At 36.1% G+C, this 19927-nt stretch overlaps 1 protein-coding gene across 3 annotated transcripts in view; it reads left to right on the top strand.

Annotated features, from left to right (window-relative positions):
- AP3B1 (adaptor related protein complex 3 subunit beta 1) overlaps positions 1-15481 on the top strand; it is a 153988-nt gene extending 138507 nt beyond the window's left edge. For 2 of the 3 annotated variants that reach the window (XM_054002572.1, XM_054002571.1), the window contains 2 exons: positions 1946-2084; positions 14736-15481. In XM_054002572.1, coding sequence (XP_053858547.1) covers positions 1946-2084; positions 14736-14889 — 293 coding nt within the window. In that variant the 3' untranslated portion in view covers positions 14890-15481. Of the gene's footprint in view, positions 1-1945; positions 2085-14735 lie in introns of those variants that run through there. The other variant, XM_054002573.1, reaches the window with a different exon arrangement.
- The last annotated feature ends 4446 nt before the right edge of the window (positions 15482-19927 follow it).

Here is a 19927-nt window from a genome sequence, read left to right as displayed (position 1 = left end):
TTTGTTTTCCTAACAAGCAAGATGCTAATTCTTTAAATGGTTGGACATTTACTATTTTCTGGCCATTGACTACCCCAAGCAATCATATTTGATGCTCCTTAATTAGAGTACCCTATTTTATTTCCAGGTTCTTTTCCACCTCAGCAATCGAGACAATACATTTGCTTACCACGCTGCTCTCCTAAGTGTTCTTTTGCATGTAAATTAATCTTGATTCAGTTTACACTGTCATGCTGAGTGGTACAAATTGCCTATAACAATAAAACAGCATGAGTTAAAAATAAAGGGGGGTGAAAAAGCAGATTGAATGTGTGCCTTACTTGATAGGATGTTACTTTGCTTTATGCCAATACATTAGTCGACGATAATGAATCTTCTGTTCTGAAAAGCATGGTTTAGTTGATTTTTTTAATTTTACTTCAATGGAGCAGTACCTTGTCTTTTATAGAACAAGTTAGACAAACCATTAATGACAAGAGTGTTAAGGTTAAATATGAAGCAATGCATTCACTTCTCTGAGTGCTATCCGTCTTTCCATTTACAGGAGCTTGACAAAAGTACTGGCTTTGTACAACATTTCCTTTAATTACATGCTGCAGGAAACAGGCTTTTAACATAAACATAGTTGCATTCATTTATTCAGCATTTGCTCTTCAGTAGAGCTTAATGGAGAAGGTTTAAATCCTAAATAAGTACACATATCTCTCAGCAGTGTTATGTCAGTCCCTGTGCTCTGCTTAAAAGCAGTTTTAGTTTGTGTATATAGTTTGTAAAGCTTTTGCCTAATAGTTAAACAATTTGAAACAGAATGTTCTACTCAAGATAAATCTGATTGTTATAAAAGTTGTATGCCTATTTTTGTTTTCTTTCAAAATATCCTATTATCTACTCATCAGCTGTTCCATTTTTACTTTCATATTTCTTATTCTGTGATAGCAGCACATTCCAGGGCATTAAAATGCTAGATTTACTGTTTTAATTGTTCTTATTAAGCATCTTGGTACTAGTATTTCCTCTGGGTTAGAACTGAATATGCAACCCTAAAACACTGGCCTTTTGAGACTTTTACGTTGTTTTCATCGTTAGTGTTCCTTCAGATGCTTCATATTTCTGCCTGAAGTACCATGCTCCTTTGTCTGCATTTTCAGCTTCTGAATATACTGTTCAGAAAAGGCACACACAGTGTTAAGTTGTAGTTACTGTTGTGTTTTAATCAACACGAGCATCCAACAAATAATTCTTCTAAACAATGGGTATTGATAGAAAAGCGTGAGTTTTGTTAAAATGTCCTTGAATGTCATATCCTTCTTTACTTTTCTTTCATCATATGTTTGGATATAATCTTTATATTTCTGTTCCATTTTGTAGTCATATTCAAATAATGTTACTCAAATAGCTTATGTTGTTATTTTAGAGAGCTGGATGTTAACTGAATTTACCAGTTTCTAATGTGCTTTCTCTTAAATAACTTTCTTTTAAATAACTAAATTGAACCAATTACTACTATCTGAATTTAAAGATCATTTTTAGCAATTGGATATGGAATTATAATTAAATGTATGATTGAAAGATTATAAAGGATCTTTATGTATGTTCTTACCTAAGCTGGACCTTTTAAAATCAGTCTTACTTAATATTTAATTTCTGCATTTGCATTCTGCTTTTAAATTAAGCTTTCTATGAGAAAAAACTGCCTTGGTTTCTCAGTTGCATTAGTATCACACATGTCATTGTTCAGCTATTATTAATTTGTTTCTGATAATAGGTCATTGCAAGTAAGACATTAAAGTAAGGTAATTATGTGAGTTCTTATGAAATTGTTTTCTCAATAAATGGTCTTACTTGTAATGCTTTTTTTTTCTGTTTAGATGTCTACTATTTTGGTTTAATGCTTAATAAGCAAGCAAATCTTAGTGTATTCATAATTAAATACTTAATGTTTCAGGAATGCTGACAGGAATGAATGAGACATCTACTACAATAGCTGTTGCTCCACCGAATTCTACTAGACTTGTAATAATTGAGAGAGTAGTGAAAGCAGCAAACCTGGGTGTAGTTCCTTCTGGTCAAGATAACATACACAGGTAAGATTGTATGTTATTTAAAGTATGATCATCTTTTAATATTAATTTGTTCAAAATTCATCAACATTTGATAATATTAGGGAAAATTTTATTACCTATACCTCTAAGGAAGAAGGTACCAAATTATATTGAAATATATAATACTAAGCAGATAGTAACTTGAGACTAAGTACTCTGCAGCTTATTATTTGAGTGTGTATAGAAGTGTCTAGACCTTACTGTACACGGTTAGAGGAAATTGTCCATCCCTTGTTTTGTTTCAAAGGGAAGAGGTAACCTTTTAGAGCACAGTACTTTCAAGAAGGCTTTTGGGGATTTTTTAACTTTTGATTCTGTTTCCCGTAGTAAGTAGCCTGCTCTATTTTATCATGTCCGAGGAGCAACTTCTTTTCCTACATTATTTTTTTTACTTTCCTGTATATATATATATATATCTGTAAACAAAAGCAGTTATCAGCCAAGAAAGTCAATGTCCCTGTCAAATTTCCAGTTTTTACTTGTAGATTTATCCATTTCACTCCATCCAAATGCTATAATACAAGAACGTCAGTGGAATTGATGCAATTGTTGGTTAATGACAGCTTTTAATGTGATTGACTCAAAATATTTAGTCTTGTGAATCTGTATGGCTTCTCACTTGTGGCAGGAGCAAACAGGTTAACCTGGTCTTGAAATAAGAAAACGAATACATCTCTCTTACCATCTACTAAAACTGTTCACTAAATTCTGAATTATCTCTAGTTCCCTGAATTTTGCTATTCAATAAAAGCAGAGTATCTTCTTTTAAAGAAAACAACAATGCTTTTCTTTGAAATTTTGCTGACTGAGATGGTTGTTTGAAAGGGTAAGAATGCTGTAGCCTACACAAGATTAATAACCTGGTATTGTTGGATGTAGTCTCTTTTGCATTACTGGACATTTGTATTGCATTGCATTAACATTAACCCAGCTGGATTTTCCTATGTATTTGATACGGTTAATGATAAAATTCTGTTTCACCATAAAAACATGGCACAGCTAGTGCAATTGCACTGAAATGATTGTACTGTTGACACCTGATCCTCCATGAAAGAGTCCTCATTTGTTGCATCCCTGAGGGATCTGTATAGCCTGTGTTCTCAACATCAATTCAAAGACTAGGTGAGAGTGTCAATCAAGAGAGACTGAAGTGTCTGCTGCCTACAGGTGCTCTCCATCTTTACCCTATCTATCACATGAGATTTATCGCATAGGCATGGATTATTTTGTTGACTGAGTCTCAAAAAGGCTCCCTAAAATAATAGCCTAGCTCCTAGCTCAGCCACACATTTCCTGGTTGTAGATAAGTTTCTAATTTGATGGTGTTTTCTTTTGCTCTTTTGGTTTCTTTTAAAGGAAGTTTTCTACAGCAGAGTCTATAACCAACAGTAAATATATTGAAGATGCAGTTACTGCTGAGTACACTCCTTCAGAGACAGTGCTTAAAGGCATGTTTGGGACAAGCTGAAGTATTCAGAGTGCTTCAGAAAATTCTGAAATCTTCTTTTTTATTTAGATTCAAAATACAATGTTTTCAGTCTGATACAATAGTTATAGAATAGACTATAGAATAATCCATGAAGCAAAACAAATAGTTTATAACAATTTAAGTAGCCTATGAGAAATCCCCAGCAGTTGACAAGCATTTAGAAAACAGTCCTTTGTTTGCTTCACCATAAGTAAATGGAGTTCACAGATATTATGTAGTCATAATTCCACCTAGATTTTACTGAGCAAGAACATTACCTAATGAATACTGTGATTAATCTGTTAATCTTTGAAACAGTAATGATTCATCATTAAAGTAATCCTAGATTCACATGAATAAATATTTGAGACAGATATTAGATAAATAATTCTATCCAAATGCTGAAAAAAATTACCAAAATAGTTTATATATATATATGTATCTAAGGTAAACATATGTTTGGGTTAAATGAACTCTGTCATGAGAGGAAACAAAAATCAAATCTCTTCTGGCAGAAGTCTCATGGATACAAGAATTGTGACTTATATTTGACACAAAATTTCAGGATAATAAAACAAACAGTACCTTTTATCTTGTCTAAACAGTTACAGATTCAATAAAATACATTAAAAGTGAATTTTCTACTTTTTTACAGGATTGTCATTTGTCTTGTTTTATTGCAAGTGATATTGCAGAAAAAAATTATGTCCAAAAACTTTTAGTTCATCATGCTGTTCTGTGAGGACTACTTCAGCTGACTTCTGGGAAGAAGCCTTTTTATACAGAAAAATAAGTACTGTTTTTTAACTGGCATACTGCATTGTGCAGCATAAATTATATTAACCTATCAGTTGGTCATCCCCAACTTGAGTATTACTGCTTAATGATGGCTAATGCCAAAAAAATTGTATTGCCTGGTAATGCAATATACTCATTCAAAATGAAATTGTACAGTTTAATACAAGTGCAAGAGTATCTAATGGACATGAACAGGTGTGTTTTATGGTTTCTTTCAGTCTAAACGTATTCACATTCATGCTGAAGATGTTGTCATGCTGGTGGAATCCAATTACTGGTCCTTAAATTAATACCTCATTAGGATTTTATTTTTGCACCCAAGTAAAAACACTTAGAGCAAATATAATGAAGATTCAAAAGTAAATACTTGAATTAAATATCAACAGAGTAGTATACAGTCACCAAAGAAAAATGAAATAAGTGAAAACAAATGCCAAATACATTAGCTTGTATCTGAGCATATGACAATCTAGCAGCACTTTCTTACATGCATTTCTTTTCTCTCTTTATCATGTGGTTACTAAATTTGTGTACTTAGTTACAGTGTAATAATTTAACTGTTAAATGAATGTGGAACAATATGCCAGGTGACATAGTTGATTCTGCTTTAAACTGTCTTTTCTGACCGGTTTTTATTTGAAATGATAATTGCAAAAATTTTAAAGTCAGTAGCCTATAGATGTAGATATAGATACAGACATAGATATCAGCAGACAAAGGTGCAGGTTAATATTTATTATTTGAGAAATAAATTTGCTGTACTATTTTACTTCCTTTAGAGTAGTTACCTGATCTTCAATGGAGTTTATTCAAGGGCTTAGATTACAGGGCCTTGTAAGACAACATGTATTTACATGTTCTTAATAGGATTTAGCTATTTTATGTATTGATCCTTCTTGCTTTTGCTAATAAGTGGAAACATTATTTCAATTTTAAAAGGCTTCTCCTGGAAGCAAGAATATGAAATGCATTTCAAAAGAGAGATTTTCTTGAATGGGAAATGTCTTTTCTTAAATATGAAAACTTCTGAAAGAAGAGTACTTTTTTTTTCCTTAAAATATTTTTTCACAAGACTGATTAGCATAATTTTTGGAATATCTATAGCTCTTTTAATGTCCTAAGAACTGTTACTTGATGTTGATAAATTGATTTCAATGAGTCAGCTAAGGCACCAAGCTTCTGTCTTTTGGTTCAGACCACAACTGAGGGCACCGTTTGAATATCTGAAGACAAAGACACTGAAAGAATTTGTTCCTGCAGGGAATTAAGTCACTCTGAATAACTACCTTTAGTACTTTTCAGTTGAAGTATGTCTGCTGTTTCTTGTCAGTGGAGAAAGCCTATTAGGAATTGCTCTATCTTCAAGAGGGTACATAATGGAGGACATTTATTCCCTCAGAGTTGATTCATCTATAGAATATCACTTGAGCTTCTGGTCTCTACTTGGGCAGTAACATTCATTGCTTTAGATACAACAACAACAAAAAGAGAAATCCAGGCTGTTCTATTTCAAAATATGATGAGATGAAGGCATTATTCAATATTTTCAGTCATATTCTATTTAACATTTTTACCCAGAAATGCCCTTCATGCTAGTGTTACTTTCAATGTGTTGCTTATTCTTCTCAGATGAATATTCTAAAAGGTCCCCAGGTCTCTTCCTCCTTTACTCATTTTCATCTCCTACAAGTGTAGGTAGTCATCATCTGCTTCACTTTGATTATAGCAAAACATAACAGATGGTGATAGAATGAAAAGGCTAGTTGCAAACTTGAATCTTATAAAGACTTGAATACTCTCATAATCCTCTAGAAAGTATCAAAATATTTTCTTCTATTACATAAGGCTCTATGCATGAAGGGGAGGTGTTTCGGGCTAAATTGGCTTAAGAAAAAAAGTAATGGAAACACACATAGAAGGTGTTTTTTCACACTACCAACAAAAATATTTGCAAAGTTTCTAAAGTGTTGGCAGCAGCATATGGCAGAAAAATCTGTTCAGAGCAAAGATCACAAACTGGATTTACTTCTTCACTCTCATTTTGTTTTATACTTGTGTGCTTCCATTGATGTCAGACTATAATGTGCAATGGGATGGAGAATCAGGCTGTCTTCAGCTACCTACTCTCTACCTTCTACTTCCCAAAGCATTTCCTAAATGGGATGCATCGTACTACAGAATATTATTTACTTCAATGACTGTGGCTCTAAAAGTGTGCAAGATAGATCATCTTTTCCACTTTTTTCATTCTTGAAGACTACCTGTGCATTGCCCAATCAGTCAGTGAGATAAAACTCTGAAGCTAGTAGGGTGGGTAATGAAGAATGAAGTTTAGTTGACCTCAACTTATTTAATAGTCCATTGCACTAGTTAGTTGCTGCTCTTGTATTCTGGAAGGAATCCTCAATTGCAAACAGGAAGTAGCAGGATTAGAAAGTGAGTGTGGTGTCATATACATATCTCTGTTCAACAGTTCATCAGGATGGCTGTAACTATTGACGTGCACTCTGAGACACACGACAGCATTCATTTCAGTCCTCAAATTTCAGATGGTCAATTCTATAATTTCAACAACCCAATATAGGACAATTTGAGGTTTTGGAGAAAATCAAATCTCTTTCAACAATGAAGCTCTAAAGTGCTTCAGAACAGCCATTTCACATTTTAAGGTAGAGATTTTCTCCATTTCAGTCACGAAAAGTGGCAATACTAACAGCCATCTCTTCTTTCTAGACATGACCAGGACTTGTAGAGGAAGGATTCACATCTCTTAGTGTGATGTCATAGTGGACACCTGAATTAGCAGCAAGCAGGCTAAGTTTAAACAAAAAAGCATGAAACAGCACGTCTGCTCATTGCTGGGGCAGGTCTAATCTAGCTCAAGCACCGCAGTGTGTGCAGTGACTGTGCAGTTCTGAGACCTACATTTTTAAGGATGCTTCACTGAACCACATAGATATGGTAGTGTCTTCAGAGCTTGCTGTCCATAGTATGACATTAGTGTACCCTTAACTACCTGATTTCTTGAATAAACAGTTACTGAACAAGATGTAAAATACTGTCCACCTGTCTTGTGGAGACTTGTGTTGCTACCCTTTAGCAAAATAAGAAACATGCTGTGTAAATCATTTATTATGACAGTAGACACACTCCAATTGGTGAGAATTCATACTCTGAATAATATGAAAATGACACCAAATGTAGAAACTTGCATAAAATGTTTAAAATCCAGAAAATACAGAAATCCAAACTGTGTTTCACTAGCCTTTATTTCTCACCCCATGCATCAGCTTGACAGTCTGGTTGTATTCATCCCTTTTTATCATTTTGCAACCTGTCATGTCCCATTTATAGAATATTGGCAGACGGATTCTCAAAGGAAAGAGGGTTTTGTTTACAGACAATTTTGATTATCAGAGAATGTTGTGCTTAGTAATCAGTTATCCTCCCCACATCTTTTTTAATCCAGCAATACTTAATATGGGGAGAAAAGGTATGCAATGGCGTGTTTATGTAGGTACATTTGTATTGAACTGAACTCTGTCTAATGGGGTCCACTTGGAAAATTTTTCTTGCAATTTGCACTAAATTTGGAAGAATTCTAAGGCAGAAAGTTAGTAATCAGACCCCATCACCTTAACATAACTAACAACCGCATCTGCTTCCAGCATGTCTGCTGGAAAGGAAAATACCCATCTATTGAGGATAAGCATCATGTATAAATTTCTGAGAAATATAAATTCTTTATAGTTATTCACTTGAATCCAAGTATATGTTGTCAGTAGCTGATAAACAGATCTATAAATCCACAAAGACTTTTTTAAAGGCCTTTTCTGTGCTGTGTGCAAGCACACCTGTTCTAAGATTTTTTACTAAGCAATTAGACTCTTGCAGAGCTCCAAGGAAGTGAAATCAACCTCTGCTCCTGCAAAGTAGCTCCTTTGATGCAGTTACCTGAGACTGTTTTGCTTCTGTAGTTCCTTAGCTGTGGGGCTCAGTCTTCCTTTTCTACTCTTCTAGAAAGCTTCAGTGGGTTCAGCTTCAGCTGCATAAATAAACTTGTAACAGGCATGCAGCTTTGATTTTGCTTCCTAATCTCTCAAGTCGGAATTAATTAGAGACCTAAATAACCTAGGCAAAATAGCTTCTCTGCTAGTCTTTACCTGTAGGAGACAGAATTTTAAATGGAATAGTATATCCATGTCCACAGTTATTTCACCCTTTATTTTAAGCAGGATTTGTAAACTCTTAATGTTTTCTTGCTTTATGATGGAAGCAATTCCAACTTTCTGTTTTGGAGGGTTTGGTTTTGTTTATTTAAAAAAAAAAAAAAAAAAAAAAAACAAAAAAAAAAAAAAAAAAAAAAAAAAAAAACAAAACAAAAAAAAAAAACAAACCCAGCTAGGCTAACCATTTATATTTCTTTAAACAGGCAGGAATAGAAGTCTTTCTGCTTAGTAACTATTCTTAGGTTAATTTTTTTATTAATAGAAGAAAACAAAACTGAATTTTTAAAGTATGAAAGTACTCATTCTGTAGTTCCTCATATTACTCTTCCTATTACAATTATTCCTTAATCAAGCCTAATCAAATCCTAATGTTCCAAAACCTCAAAATTTTCTCTCTGCTAACAAAGATAACCTGTGTATACTAATACTGTTTTCATGTGTTATCATCATATCAAGATTTTAATTAACTGGTGTAAAATACTTGATCAAGAGAATGCCTTCACACAGAATCATTTTAATGCCCTTAACACTGTAGATATATTATTGTATTAAGGAGCTAACATACAAATTGCAAATTTTTTAAATAACTTTAGGAAATTAAATTTGGTCTTAACATTAAAAGTATATGAGTGAGTCATGTTAGATATGCTGTTGACCAAAACAGATTGTTCTAGCCTGGCTTATTTGCTGTCCACTAGAGGACAGCACTGCTTTTGTATCTGAATGGTATAAAGTGATAAATATGTGCAGCATTTTCTTTGAAAAACAAACAGGAGCTCTTTGAGCCAGTTATTTAAACAGAAAATTCTTAACACTTTCAGAACTAACTGAGCAGAAGACTGTCTTTGACTGTAAAGATCTCTGAGTATTTAATATTAATATTTTAATATCTTTCTATAAAATAATCTGCTTTATTGAAATTAAATAATTTTCCTGCAAATTAAAATTTATAGCCTGTTTTAAAAATAGACTGAGTATAATTCTCAAGCATGTATCATATTAAATGTCCAATTCTACAGGAAAAAAAAAAGAAAGAGTGAAGTATATGAAAAAACAAAATAGATCAAGTATTACAATTAGAATTTTCAAGGTGGGAGGACCAAATATTTTGATTCAAGCTCTTAGCTCATTGAAGTTTAGCAGAGGAGATATAAATACCTATATATTAAAATGCTGATATTTTTAAACTAATGATAAATTTGGAAGATGGTAACAAGTTCATGCAGCATCTTTTTGAATATGTGGAGTAGTGCTATGTATTGGACAGTAAGTTCATATTACTCATTTGCATTTCTGCATTTTTGTTAGGGGTGCCATGTAGCTGCTTACTGGAAACTGAGGACAGACTCAAAATCTATTTAGGCAATACAAATAAGCATGGTAACAATATGTACGTTTGACTGCAATTTATTTTACAATTTTGTTATTTTATACCCCCTGGAAAAATAGATAATGTTGGAAAATAATGACATTGTTTTAATGAATTTGGTATTTTGAACAATTTGTTCAAAGATAGTGTTAAAATTGCATTATATATGAAGGGAAAAAGAAAGTCACATTATCATCATATGATTTTTAAGGTAAATAGTAACCAAATTTTATTAGTAGTAACCAATGTTAAAATCACCAGATTAAGTTCCTTCTTTTTGTGGGTATATTTGTGCTTACAGTTTTAGTATTAAGCTCTCTCTATCCCCAGGTCAGAACTAATACCTAAATACTTCCTTTTCACCTTCTAAGGCTTACTCAGAGAATGAATAGAAGTAATTTTTTTTTTAAATACAAATAAATACAAGTAGGCAATTTTTAGATGAGTTATTTATAAGGTGAAATCTGTGCATAGCAGAGCAATAGGATGATTCAGAGTACTGAAACTATAAGTGTATATTTGTTGTCCAGTTGACATGCTGGAAGCTCCTTCATAGTTATTCTTACATTTACAAATTGAAGACTAATTCACAGCAGTATTTTCTTCCCTTTGAATATATTCATTGCATAACTTGATTACACATTTGTCAGCTTTGAACTAATTATTTTTCTACAGCTAGGGCAGGGCATTGCATCTTCTGATTGTCTTCTTTACTAATAGGATTCTGTCTGCTTCAGCAGGCAGCAATTGAAGGCTTCATGTACAAGATTTAAAGAAAGGGCAGAGGAAAAAAAAAGTTTTAGCCTCCATGGGCTGTTGTCACTCTTTGTGGTAAGCAGTAGAACAGAAAAAGAAGAACGTTTAGATTGAATAGAAAAGTCAAAGAGGAAGAAAAGCACTGGACAGGAGAGAGTGTGTTTTAATGCTGTTGAATTATGCATAATGAACCCAGGTCTGCTGTAAATATCCCAATTTGCACTTATTTATACTCCGATAGTGAGTGTTCGGGTGTAAATTTACTTTCTCAAATGTTAAATTTTAAAGAGCAGATTTTAAGTGAGTTAGTCTACTGCTGTATATTCACTGCCACTGAAATTTTCAGAATCTTTCCCCAAAAAAGTACATCTCCTTATAGTAGCTATATTTTGTCTACAAAAAAAGAGAAAATTACTCCCAGTCTGTATTCAGACTAGTCATCATTGCAAAGTCAGTGTTTGGCAAATGCTGTCACATTGTAGTATCTGATACTCTGTGTTTTCTCTTGATATCAACTATATATCAAATTTTTCTGTATGGTTATCATGAACAAATTTTATTTTCGTTGGAAGTCACTGAGACTGTGGACTTTATTTTTAACTCCTGAAAGACCAAGTTACTTTCTAAAAATACATAGTACTTTATTGGTGTTGAATTTGATTCCTAATGTATATTTCATTATCTACTGATAGATACTATATTTATATAAAAACAATATATTATCTCCTCTTTTTTTGCATGGCACATATGCTCAGAATATGTGCTTCAGAACATTCTTTCTAAAAAAAAAAAAAATTGTAAACATTCAGAATATGCAAATATTTCTCACATTGTTTTGTTCTAATCTTCCCTGATTTTTTTAAATGGGAAAAATATGAACAGCTGTAAATGTTCCTCAATATTTTTATGATGTAAAGTCAAGTTTAGAATCAATATTATTACAGAATTAAATATTGCATCATAGCAGAAAGAACCATCTTGAAGCTATTAGTAAATATTTGGATTTGTTTTCTGGATGTATTCTCATTTGCTTTGTTTTTTTGGGTTTGTTTTTGTTGTTTGTTTGGCTTTTTTTTTTTATATTTATGGATGGATCCTTTGTTGCAACAGAACCATGCTCATAATACATGTCTTACATTTAGAGTTGTCCACAGGACAAATTCATTCTTTTGGACCTACAATCAATCAATGTACATCCTGGATGTAAATGTATCACAGTGCAGTTTTCAAGGCTTATTAAAGCCAAAGATTTCTTGTTGGCTTATTGTCTTTTTTGGTTTAGTTTGATTTGGGGATTTTTGTTTGGTTTTAATTCAAATTCTAACCTACAAAGTGAAAAACTATTACTGACCTCATGGGGAAAATGAAAGTTTCTCATTGAGAGTGAACACATGTTATTAGTGATGAATTTTTTGCTGCTGAGAGATTTTTTTTGTGGTTTTCTACGCTTCTCTAGGTATTTAGTTGAGCACAACATACCTTTTGGAAAATTGTTGAGGGTTTAAGGTAAGAGTTAGCATATAAATGCAGTAGCATGTATTTAGTTGAAAAAACAGCTATTAACTAAATCCTTCAATAACGGTGTATTTAAAACATCTAAATAACTGACAAACTGGTTTTACTGCTACTGCAAACTGCTTCATCCTGTTATAACTTATTCCGTTTTACAGATTATACAAGTATATTTATAAATCTCCTTAGAAACTAGATTATATTCCCTATTCTAAGGAACAGATTTTTGTTTTCAAAATTCAAAAGCAGCAGTAAGCCCATTGAGTGATTCTTTTCTAGACATGCATTTTTAATGGTGAAATAAGTCTTCCTGTTGCAGTCCAATTCTTCCTTCACTGAGCAATTCCAGACCCCCATATCGGTGACCATGGGTAGAAGCTGATTAGCTGCTGCTAATTATGCATATTAACACTGTGTAAAATTACCTGAGTATCAGGCACTTTGCATTTTGCAAACCACATGCAAACTCACATTTTATTGATTTTGTGTGGTTTGTTCAGGGCTATGGAAAAGTACTATTGATCCTCTAAGTGATTTTGCAAATTCACATGTAAAAATATCAGCACAAAACTCGTCTCTCATGCTTTGGACCACCTTGGCTTTCCCAGAACGCTGATTTTGTATCACTTTCAGCTTTTGATAAAAGAGGGTAAAATCAAGCCTCGGGGCTATGAAGCACAGCAGGAGTGCCAACTAGCAACCTATTTATGTGCATACTCAGAGATAATCTGCTTCTGTGTTGTCCCAAGACACAACTGTTAAGTAAATAAAGTGACTAATAAGACTATTGTTTCTATAATTATCCCCCTGTTGAAGTCAACAAGAGAAATAGTCATCTTCCACCTTGCAGCATAAATAGATGAAATCACTGATATAACTAGCTAAGTAGGTAATTTTTGTACTAGTAATATTGTTTTATAACCTTCTGTTAAAAAGAGAGGTCTTTGAATGTATCTGTAATCCAGACAAAAGAAATAGATTGACCTGTGAGGGGTGACATTAGAAAAGTGCCCCATGTTTCCTCAATTAGTATAATGTTTTATGAGATTTTGATATGCTTAGTTTAAAAAGGAGGGAAAAAAAAAAAAAAAGAAGAAGAAGACAGAAATTACTTCTCGTTTAAAAAGAACCTGCTTCCTGCTTAAGTGGCTAATATTTTAATTAAGTCTGGAGTGAAGTTTTTTGAGTATCTCCTGATAAACTCCCTCCTTTATGTTGATGGTAATTAAACAGATCCCCAAGGGTTTGGGTAGGCGCTTTGCAAGGCCCATGCTGATTGTCAGACAGGAGACACTGACCAGTTGGTTTGCTCTTGAATAGCCCACAGCGTGCTGTCAGCGCAGCAGTTTGATTTTTCTGTATTGTGAGCTGTTGTCAGGGCTAACTGGGTCCTATTGTGACTGAAGATGTTGTGCAAATTGAGGCAGATGGCTCTGATTCAGACACGTGTCATTCAGAAAGAGGAGGGGAGATTGGCCCTGCAAAGTGGGGTCAGACAGGGTCACAGACCTGCTCTACACTTGTTAGTGTTTTCAAAAGCCCATGTGCAGCAACTTTGTTGTTGAGAAGTAACCAAGAATGGGGGAGAGCATGTTGTGCTCCTTGTGGAAGATGGAAAGATGGACGCTGTTGCCATCCTCTTGCTTCCTGTCTCTTGGGCCTGGCTCTGCGCACAGAATGAATTAACAGGATTGACAGAAGTTCATTGTGCCTAAAATGGCTTTTCTATCAATTGTGGTGCTTTAAAGGCTAGTTTTGCTTTTAATTCCATGTAATTAGTGGATTCTTCATGTCTTGGAATTTAGTAATGGTGCATTAGTCCTAACTTTGTCTGTCTGATTGGTTGGTAGTTTTTTATTTCTTTTGTAGAATTTTTAATAATTACAAAATGTTTAAAAGTATTGGCCACATTTTTATGGTTCTGGAGATAAATTCACAGAATAACTCTGTCTTGCTGCTACTGTAATTTCAAATGGATTGTTTCATATATTTATAATTTTGACTGGTTTTAGTTTGAATTAATTTCTGGGATTACAGGAGGAGACATATTTCAGTAAGTACAACAGTTTGCTTTTTGTATGTGTTCTACTACATTTAACATAGTTGCATTGTCTTTGGGGCACCAACTAATGAAAATCCTTGGAAAATTCTATACAGCTGTAGTCAGGTTGTCTGTGTGTATGAATATTGTAGATGAACTGAAAAATCAATATTTATATTAAAATTATTTAAATAATATTTAGTTTATACTACTAAATACAAAATTTTGCATGATACTTCTTTGCCCTTATAAAATGCAAAAATATTTACATAAATTATGTTTGAAGAATTTATGGGAGGTTTTATGGTTTATCCCCTGAAATGCATTAATGAATTTAGAAGTATTTTATTATATTTGAGCTCATTTAACTCTTGCAGAAAAAAACATTAGCAGTCTTTAACCTTAAGATCCTTAGTGATTTTTCTCTTTTCTTTTTTTTTATTTTTCCTTTTCCCTCTAGGTTTGCAGCTAAGACTATGCACAGTGGGTCACTGATGCTAGTCACAGTGGAGCTGAAGGAGAGCTCTACAGCACAGCTCATCATAAACACTGAGAAAACTGTGATTGGTTCTGTTCTGCTGCGGGAGCTGAAGCCTGTCCTGTCCCAGGGGTAACCTGCTTACATCTGGACTTCAGAATCTGGCACACAACAAAAGTGCCTGGCATCCACTACTGCTGCCTTTCATTTATAATAATAGCCCTTCCATCTGGCAGTGGGGAAAGAATACACTCTTGACATTCTTGTCTTCTGCTTTAGAATGCTAGTGTGTATCTATCATGTATGCAAGTCCTTTCCTTTTTTTCTGCTTGCTAACCAAAGAACATATATTTTACTGTCAGTTATCTGCGCTTTTAAATGTATTTCCCATTTGTTCTACCCTAGTCCTTCCCTCTCTCTTCCCTTCCCCCACTACCTTCCTTCCCCATCAGTTTCCACTCCCCTGCATAGTGGACAAATACTAGGTAATAAAGTTCAAGGGAAATCACACTGCTTGAAAACAGAGTTCAAATGACAGGTGGGTTCCAGCAACATACACAAGTATGTGCGTCAGGGGGAATTTTGGTGTGTGAAAACACAGTAAGTACAGCAAAATAGTTTTCTAGAAATGCTTGTAAACCTGAAGTCATCTACTGAGAACGTTGTTCCTACCTACTGTCATTTTCCCAAATATTTTGTTAAGATGCTAATAAAGTAGTGGCTGTGAACAGAGGCTCACTCTTTCTTGTTTTGGTAGAAAATTGATAACAGACATGCTGGTATTGTGTATACCAAGTTAACTAAAGTAAATACAAATGAGATGGGCACTATACACATATCAGCAAATTGTTCTTGCAAAAGTAGCCAGTGTTTGTGCTCCTATGATAATTGTCTGCTATATGGTTACATTTTTGTTAATAAACAAAGCCAGCAGCTGCCTATTTTCAAATTGGCCTGCTCATAAAATACTGATTGAATTGTTCAAATTTGTATTAAATGAAATACTGATTATTAGACTGTTGTGGCAAATACTGTCATCTAGCTTAATGAATAGTTCAGCTTTATTTCAAATTTCTTTTTTAAACTAGACTAAAACATTTCCCAACTTTGTATAAATGAGGGCTTGAGGCAGAGAGAAATTCATAGCCATATCAACTGAACTAAGCCACAGAAGACCAATAGCCTTGCACCAGTTGGTGTACCTGGTTTTCTTGGTACAGCTCAGTGATTTTGTCAGGTCACTGATTTTGACCTTCCCTTCACATTCTGGTTACATGGCAGGATGTAAAATCCTGAGCCTTTTAATTTCTTATCAGTTCTCCTCACTTCCAAAATGTTTTTTCCTAGTAACTCATGGCTCTGCTACAAAGATACTTGAATAAGTGTAACCTTGCTGTGTCACTAGGACCTTTGCGTGGTCCTTAGATGCCCAACTAGTGCTGTTCTAGTTTAGAATTATACAAAATGCTGCTTTTTCAAAAATGTTGTCTTGCTTCACACTAAATTCTTCTGAATTTTTTATTAAAATTTAGCAGAACTAAAAAGAGGTTCCAAATGCTAAAGAGAGGTTAGGTTTTTTAGGCAGTTATCTTGCCACTTCTGTGAGAAATGTGGTTCTAGAGTTTGCTCTAGCGCTCAAAAAGAAACAAGAATCTTACGCCCTCAAGAGAAATGTTCATGTTCTTAATCAACATTCACATTTTCTTAAGTCCCAATCCTGCAATGTTTGCTATTGAATTAGTTTTCAACTATGATGTAAAAGCTATTCAAACAGAATAAAAATGAATTGTTGTAGAAATTACTGTTGTCTCAGGGAAACTGCAGATTGGTCTGTAGATAATCTTTAATATTAAGACCCAGTGAGCAAATCATGAGGAAAAGGTACAGAAACATGCATCCTGAGAAAAGACTGAACTGTAAAAGCTTTCGCCATGGCTGTAAGGGAGAAAAAAACCAAGAATTGCATCTCATACTACAGTATAAGTCAAAGAAAAGCACATTAATGCTGTGTAAGTCACACACATTGCTGAGTATTTTCTGCCTCCTTAGAGTACTTTGTACATTTTAGCAGTGAAGCCCAGAAACATGTATAGTAAGAATAGTTGTGGAGTTTCTGGTAGTAATTTATATTTTTCAGCACTCAAGTGGTTCAGTAACTCTTGGTACTGGTCTTTGGCTCATCGTAGAGTGATTTGGGTTGGAAGGGGACCCTGAAAATCATCTAGTTCCAATCCACTTGCCATGGAACAGGACAGATTTCACTAGACCAGGTTGTTCAGAGCTCTATTGAACATGGCATTGAAGACTTGCAGGGATGGGGCATCCACAATTATGCTGGGCAACCTGTGTTTCACCACCCTCACAGTAAAGATTTCCTTCCTAATATATGATGTAAACCTACTCTCTTGCAATTTCAATTTAAACCCATTCCACCTTGTCCTGTCTCTACATGCCATTGTAAATAGTCTTGCCTTCTCTTTTCCAGACTGAACCAATCCCAAATCTCTTTTCCCTCTGCTCCAGCCCTCTGATCATCTTGGTGGCCTCCTCTGGACTCCCTCCAGCAGGTCCATGTCCTTCCTGTGCTGGGACCCCAGAGCTGATGCAGCACTGCAGGTGGGGTCTCAGCAGAGCAGAGCAGAGGGGCAGAATCCCCTCCCTGGCCCTGCTGCCCACACTGCTCTGGATGCAGCCCAGGACACGTGTGGCTTTCTGGGCTGTGAGTGCCCATGGCTGGGTCAGGTCCAGCCTCTCATCCCCCAGCACCCCCAAGTCCTTCTGGGCAGGGCTGCTGTGATCTGCCCATCCCCAGCCTGTGCTGGTACCAGGGTTGCTCTGACCCAGGTGCAGCACCTGTACTTGGACTTGTTAAACCTCATGGGATTCCCATGGGTCCTGTCCTAGATTTTGTCCAGGTCCATCTGGATGGTATCAGATGCATTCAGCTTGGTGTCATCTGCAAATTTGCTGATGATGCACTTGATCCTTCTCTCTATGTCATTAATGCAGATACTAAACCACAGGAGGGCATGAGGAAGGAGGCCCATAACCACAGGGAAATGCCACTTGTCTCCTTATCCCATTTCATGCCTGGATCCCATCTGATCCCCACACCCTACTTCACTGCAATCTAACCTCTTATGATGGTACTTCCATTATCCCAGTCTCCTCTCCTTACTCCAGCTCCTCCCAATTGTAGTGGACCATGTCAAAGGCTTTACTGAAGTCCAGAAAAACGTAGATATCTGTAACCTTCCCTTACCCACTGATGCAGTCACCCCATCATAGAAAGCCACTGGCTTGGTCAGACAGGACCTGCCTTTCCTGCAGCCACGCAACTACATCAGCCAATTCCCTCAGCACTCTGGGGTGCATCTCCTTGGGTACATTCAGGTTCCTCAGGTGGTCACAAACCTCATTGTCTCTTACAGTGGGAAAGAAGGACTTGGCTCTCCCAGTCCTCATCCTGTTATCCGTCCAGTCAAGAGGTGTGGGAAGAGTTTCCCATTGAAGACTAGGGCAAAAGTCGTTAAGTACCTTAGCCTTCTCTTTGTCTGTTGTTACCAGTTCTCCAGTTTTCCAGTGCTGTTTATCAGAGGGGGTACCCCTTCTTTGACCTTCTTTTTCTGGTTTATGTACCTGTAGAAGCCCTTCCCATTATTCTTTGTGTCACTTGGCAGGTTCAGTTCCAGTTTTGTCACCTTGGCCTTTCTCATCCCCTCCCTACACAACTGTGCTTTGTTTCTAAACTCTTCCTAGGTTACGTGTCCTGGTTTCCACTGCCTGTGCATTTGCTTCTTTCCCTTAATTTTGACCAGCAAGTTCCTACTCAGCCATGCCGGTCTCTTGCCCACCTTGTCTGATTTCTTGCTCAGGGGATTGTCAGCTCTCGTGCTCTATGGAAGAGCTGCTTAAAGATCTGCCAGCTCTCTTTGTCCGTGAGGGCAGTCTGTCAGGGGATCCCACTGACTAGGTTCCCAAAGGACTGGAAGTCTGCTTTCCTAAAGTTCAAGAGCTGAACTTTTACTCCTTACCCAAGCCCTATCCCTCATGCACACTCCACCAGTGCATGATTCCTGCAGCCCAGGCTGCCTCCAGCCCTGGTGTCCCAGTTAGCTCGCTTGCATTGGTGACCAACAGATCCTGTAACACATTCCCTCTGGCAGGGCTGTCTGTCACCTGGCTCAGGAAGTTATCTTCCATGCATTCCAGGAGTCTCCTGGATTGCCACAGCTCTCCCAACAGCTGCTGGGGAGGCTGAGATCCCCCTGCAGGACATGACCCTCGGGCACAATGCCTCCTGTGCTGGAGCAGGAAGGTTTGGTCAATGGGCTCCCCTTGGTCAGGCGGCTGTAGCAGACCCCAGCCAAAGGTTCCCTTTGCTGCCTCGGTCTCTGACTCCTACCCACAGGCTTTCCACCTGCTCATGGGTATTCTTCAGGGACAGCTCTTCACACTGTCTATTTTTTGGCTTGTTGTGTCATTTGTATTCACTTGAGAAAGAAATACCAGGCCATGGTCCATGCTCTTGGTCCATGGGCTACACTCTTGGCAGCATCATGGATCTTAGTCCCTGGTAGGCAGCATTACCTCTTGGGATTCTGTCAGGCCAGCATGATATTGTGATTTGAAAGTTCATGCTGCCTTCCCAAAGTAGTAATTTGGAGAGAAAATTTATTTATGGGGTGGTATTTAAATAGCCATATATTTCTGCATGTATGAAAACTCAACTCTTGAAGAATCTAAACATAAGCATGTGTACCTGTCTTACATTAACAGTGGAAGTTGCACTCAGTCATAATTCAACCAGTAGCAGTAGTTAACAATAGTTTCTTAGTTTGGCTATATAGGCTATATATAATTTGTACTGAGTTCTTCCATTCTTTTAATCATTTGTAGAGGCATATTAAAGGTTGATGCCTAGTCTAAATTGCAATCTAAAATTCTCTTTGGAGCTATTTGCTTGTACCAGGTAGCAGCAGCTCCTACCTCTGTGGGCAGGCTAATCAGTCAGGCGCTACACACTGAGAGCCACCTGGCTTCAGCAAGTACCCAAGCCTGGGCACACTTGGCACATACCTGCATGCACAGCTCGAGGCACGGGAGCAAGGCTAAAGCATGGTACTGTAGGACTGCTGAGGTCGTTTTTGCTAAGATGGTTTGCAATTGTATCA

Source organism: Vidua macroura, chromosome Z (genome assembly GCF_024509145.1).
Source record: "Vidua macroura isolate BioBank_ID:100142 chromosome Z, ASM2450914v1, whole genome shotgun sequence".
Classification (NCBI taxonomy): Eukaryota; Metazoa; Chordata; class Aves; order Passeriformes; family Viduidae; genus Vidua; species Vidua macroura.
The sequence above is the reverse complement of the archived record's forward strand: the minus strand, read 5'-3'. Positions and strand labels throughout refer to the sequence as shown.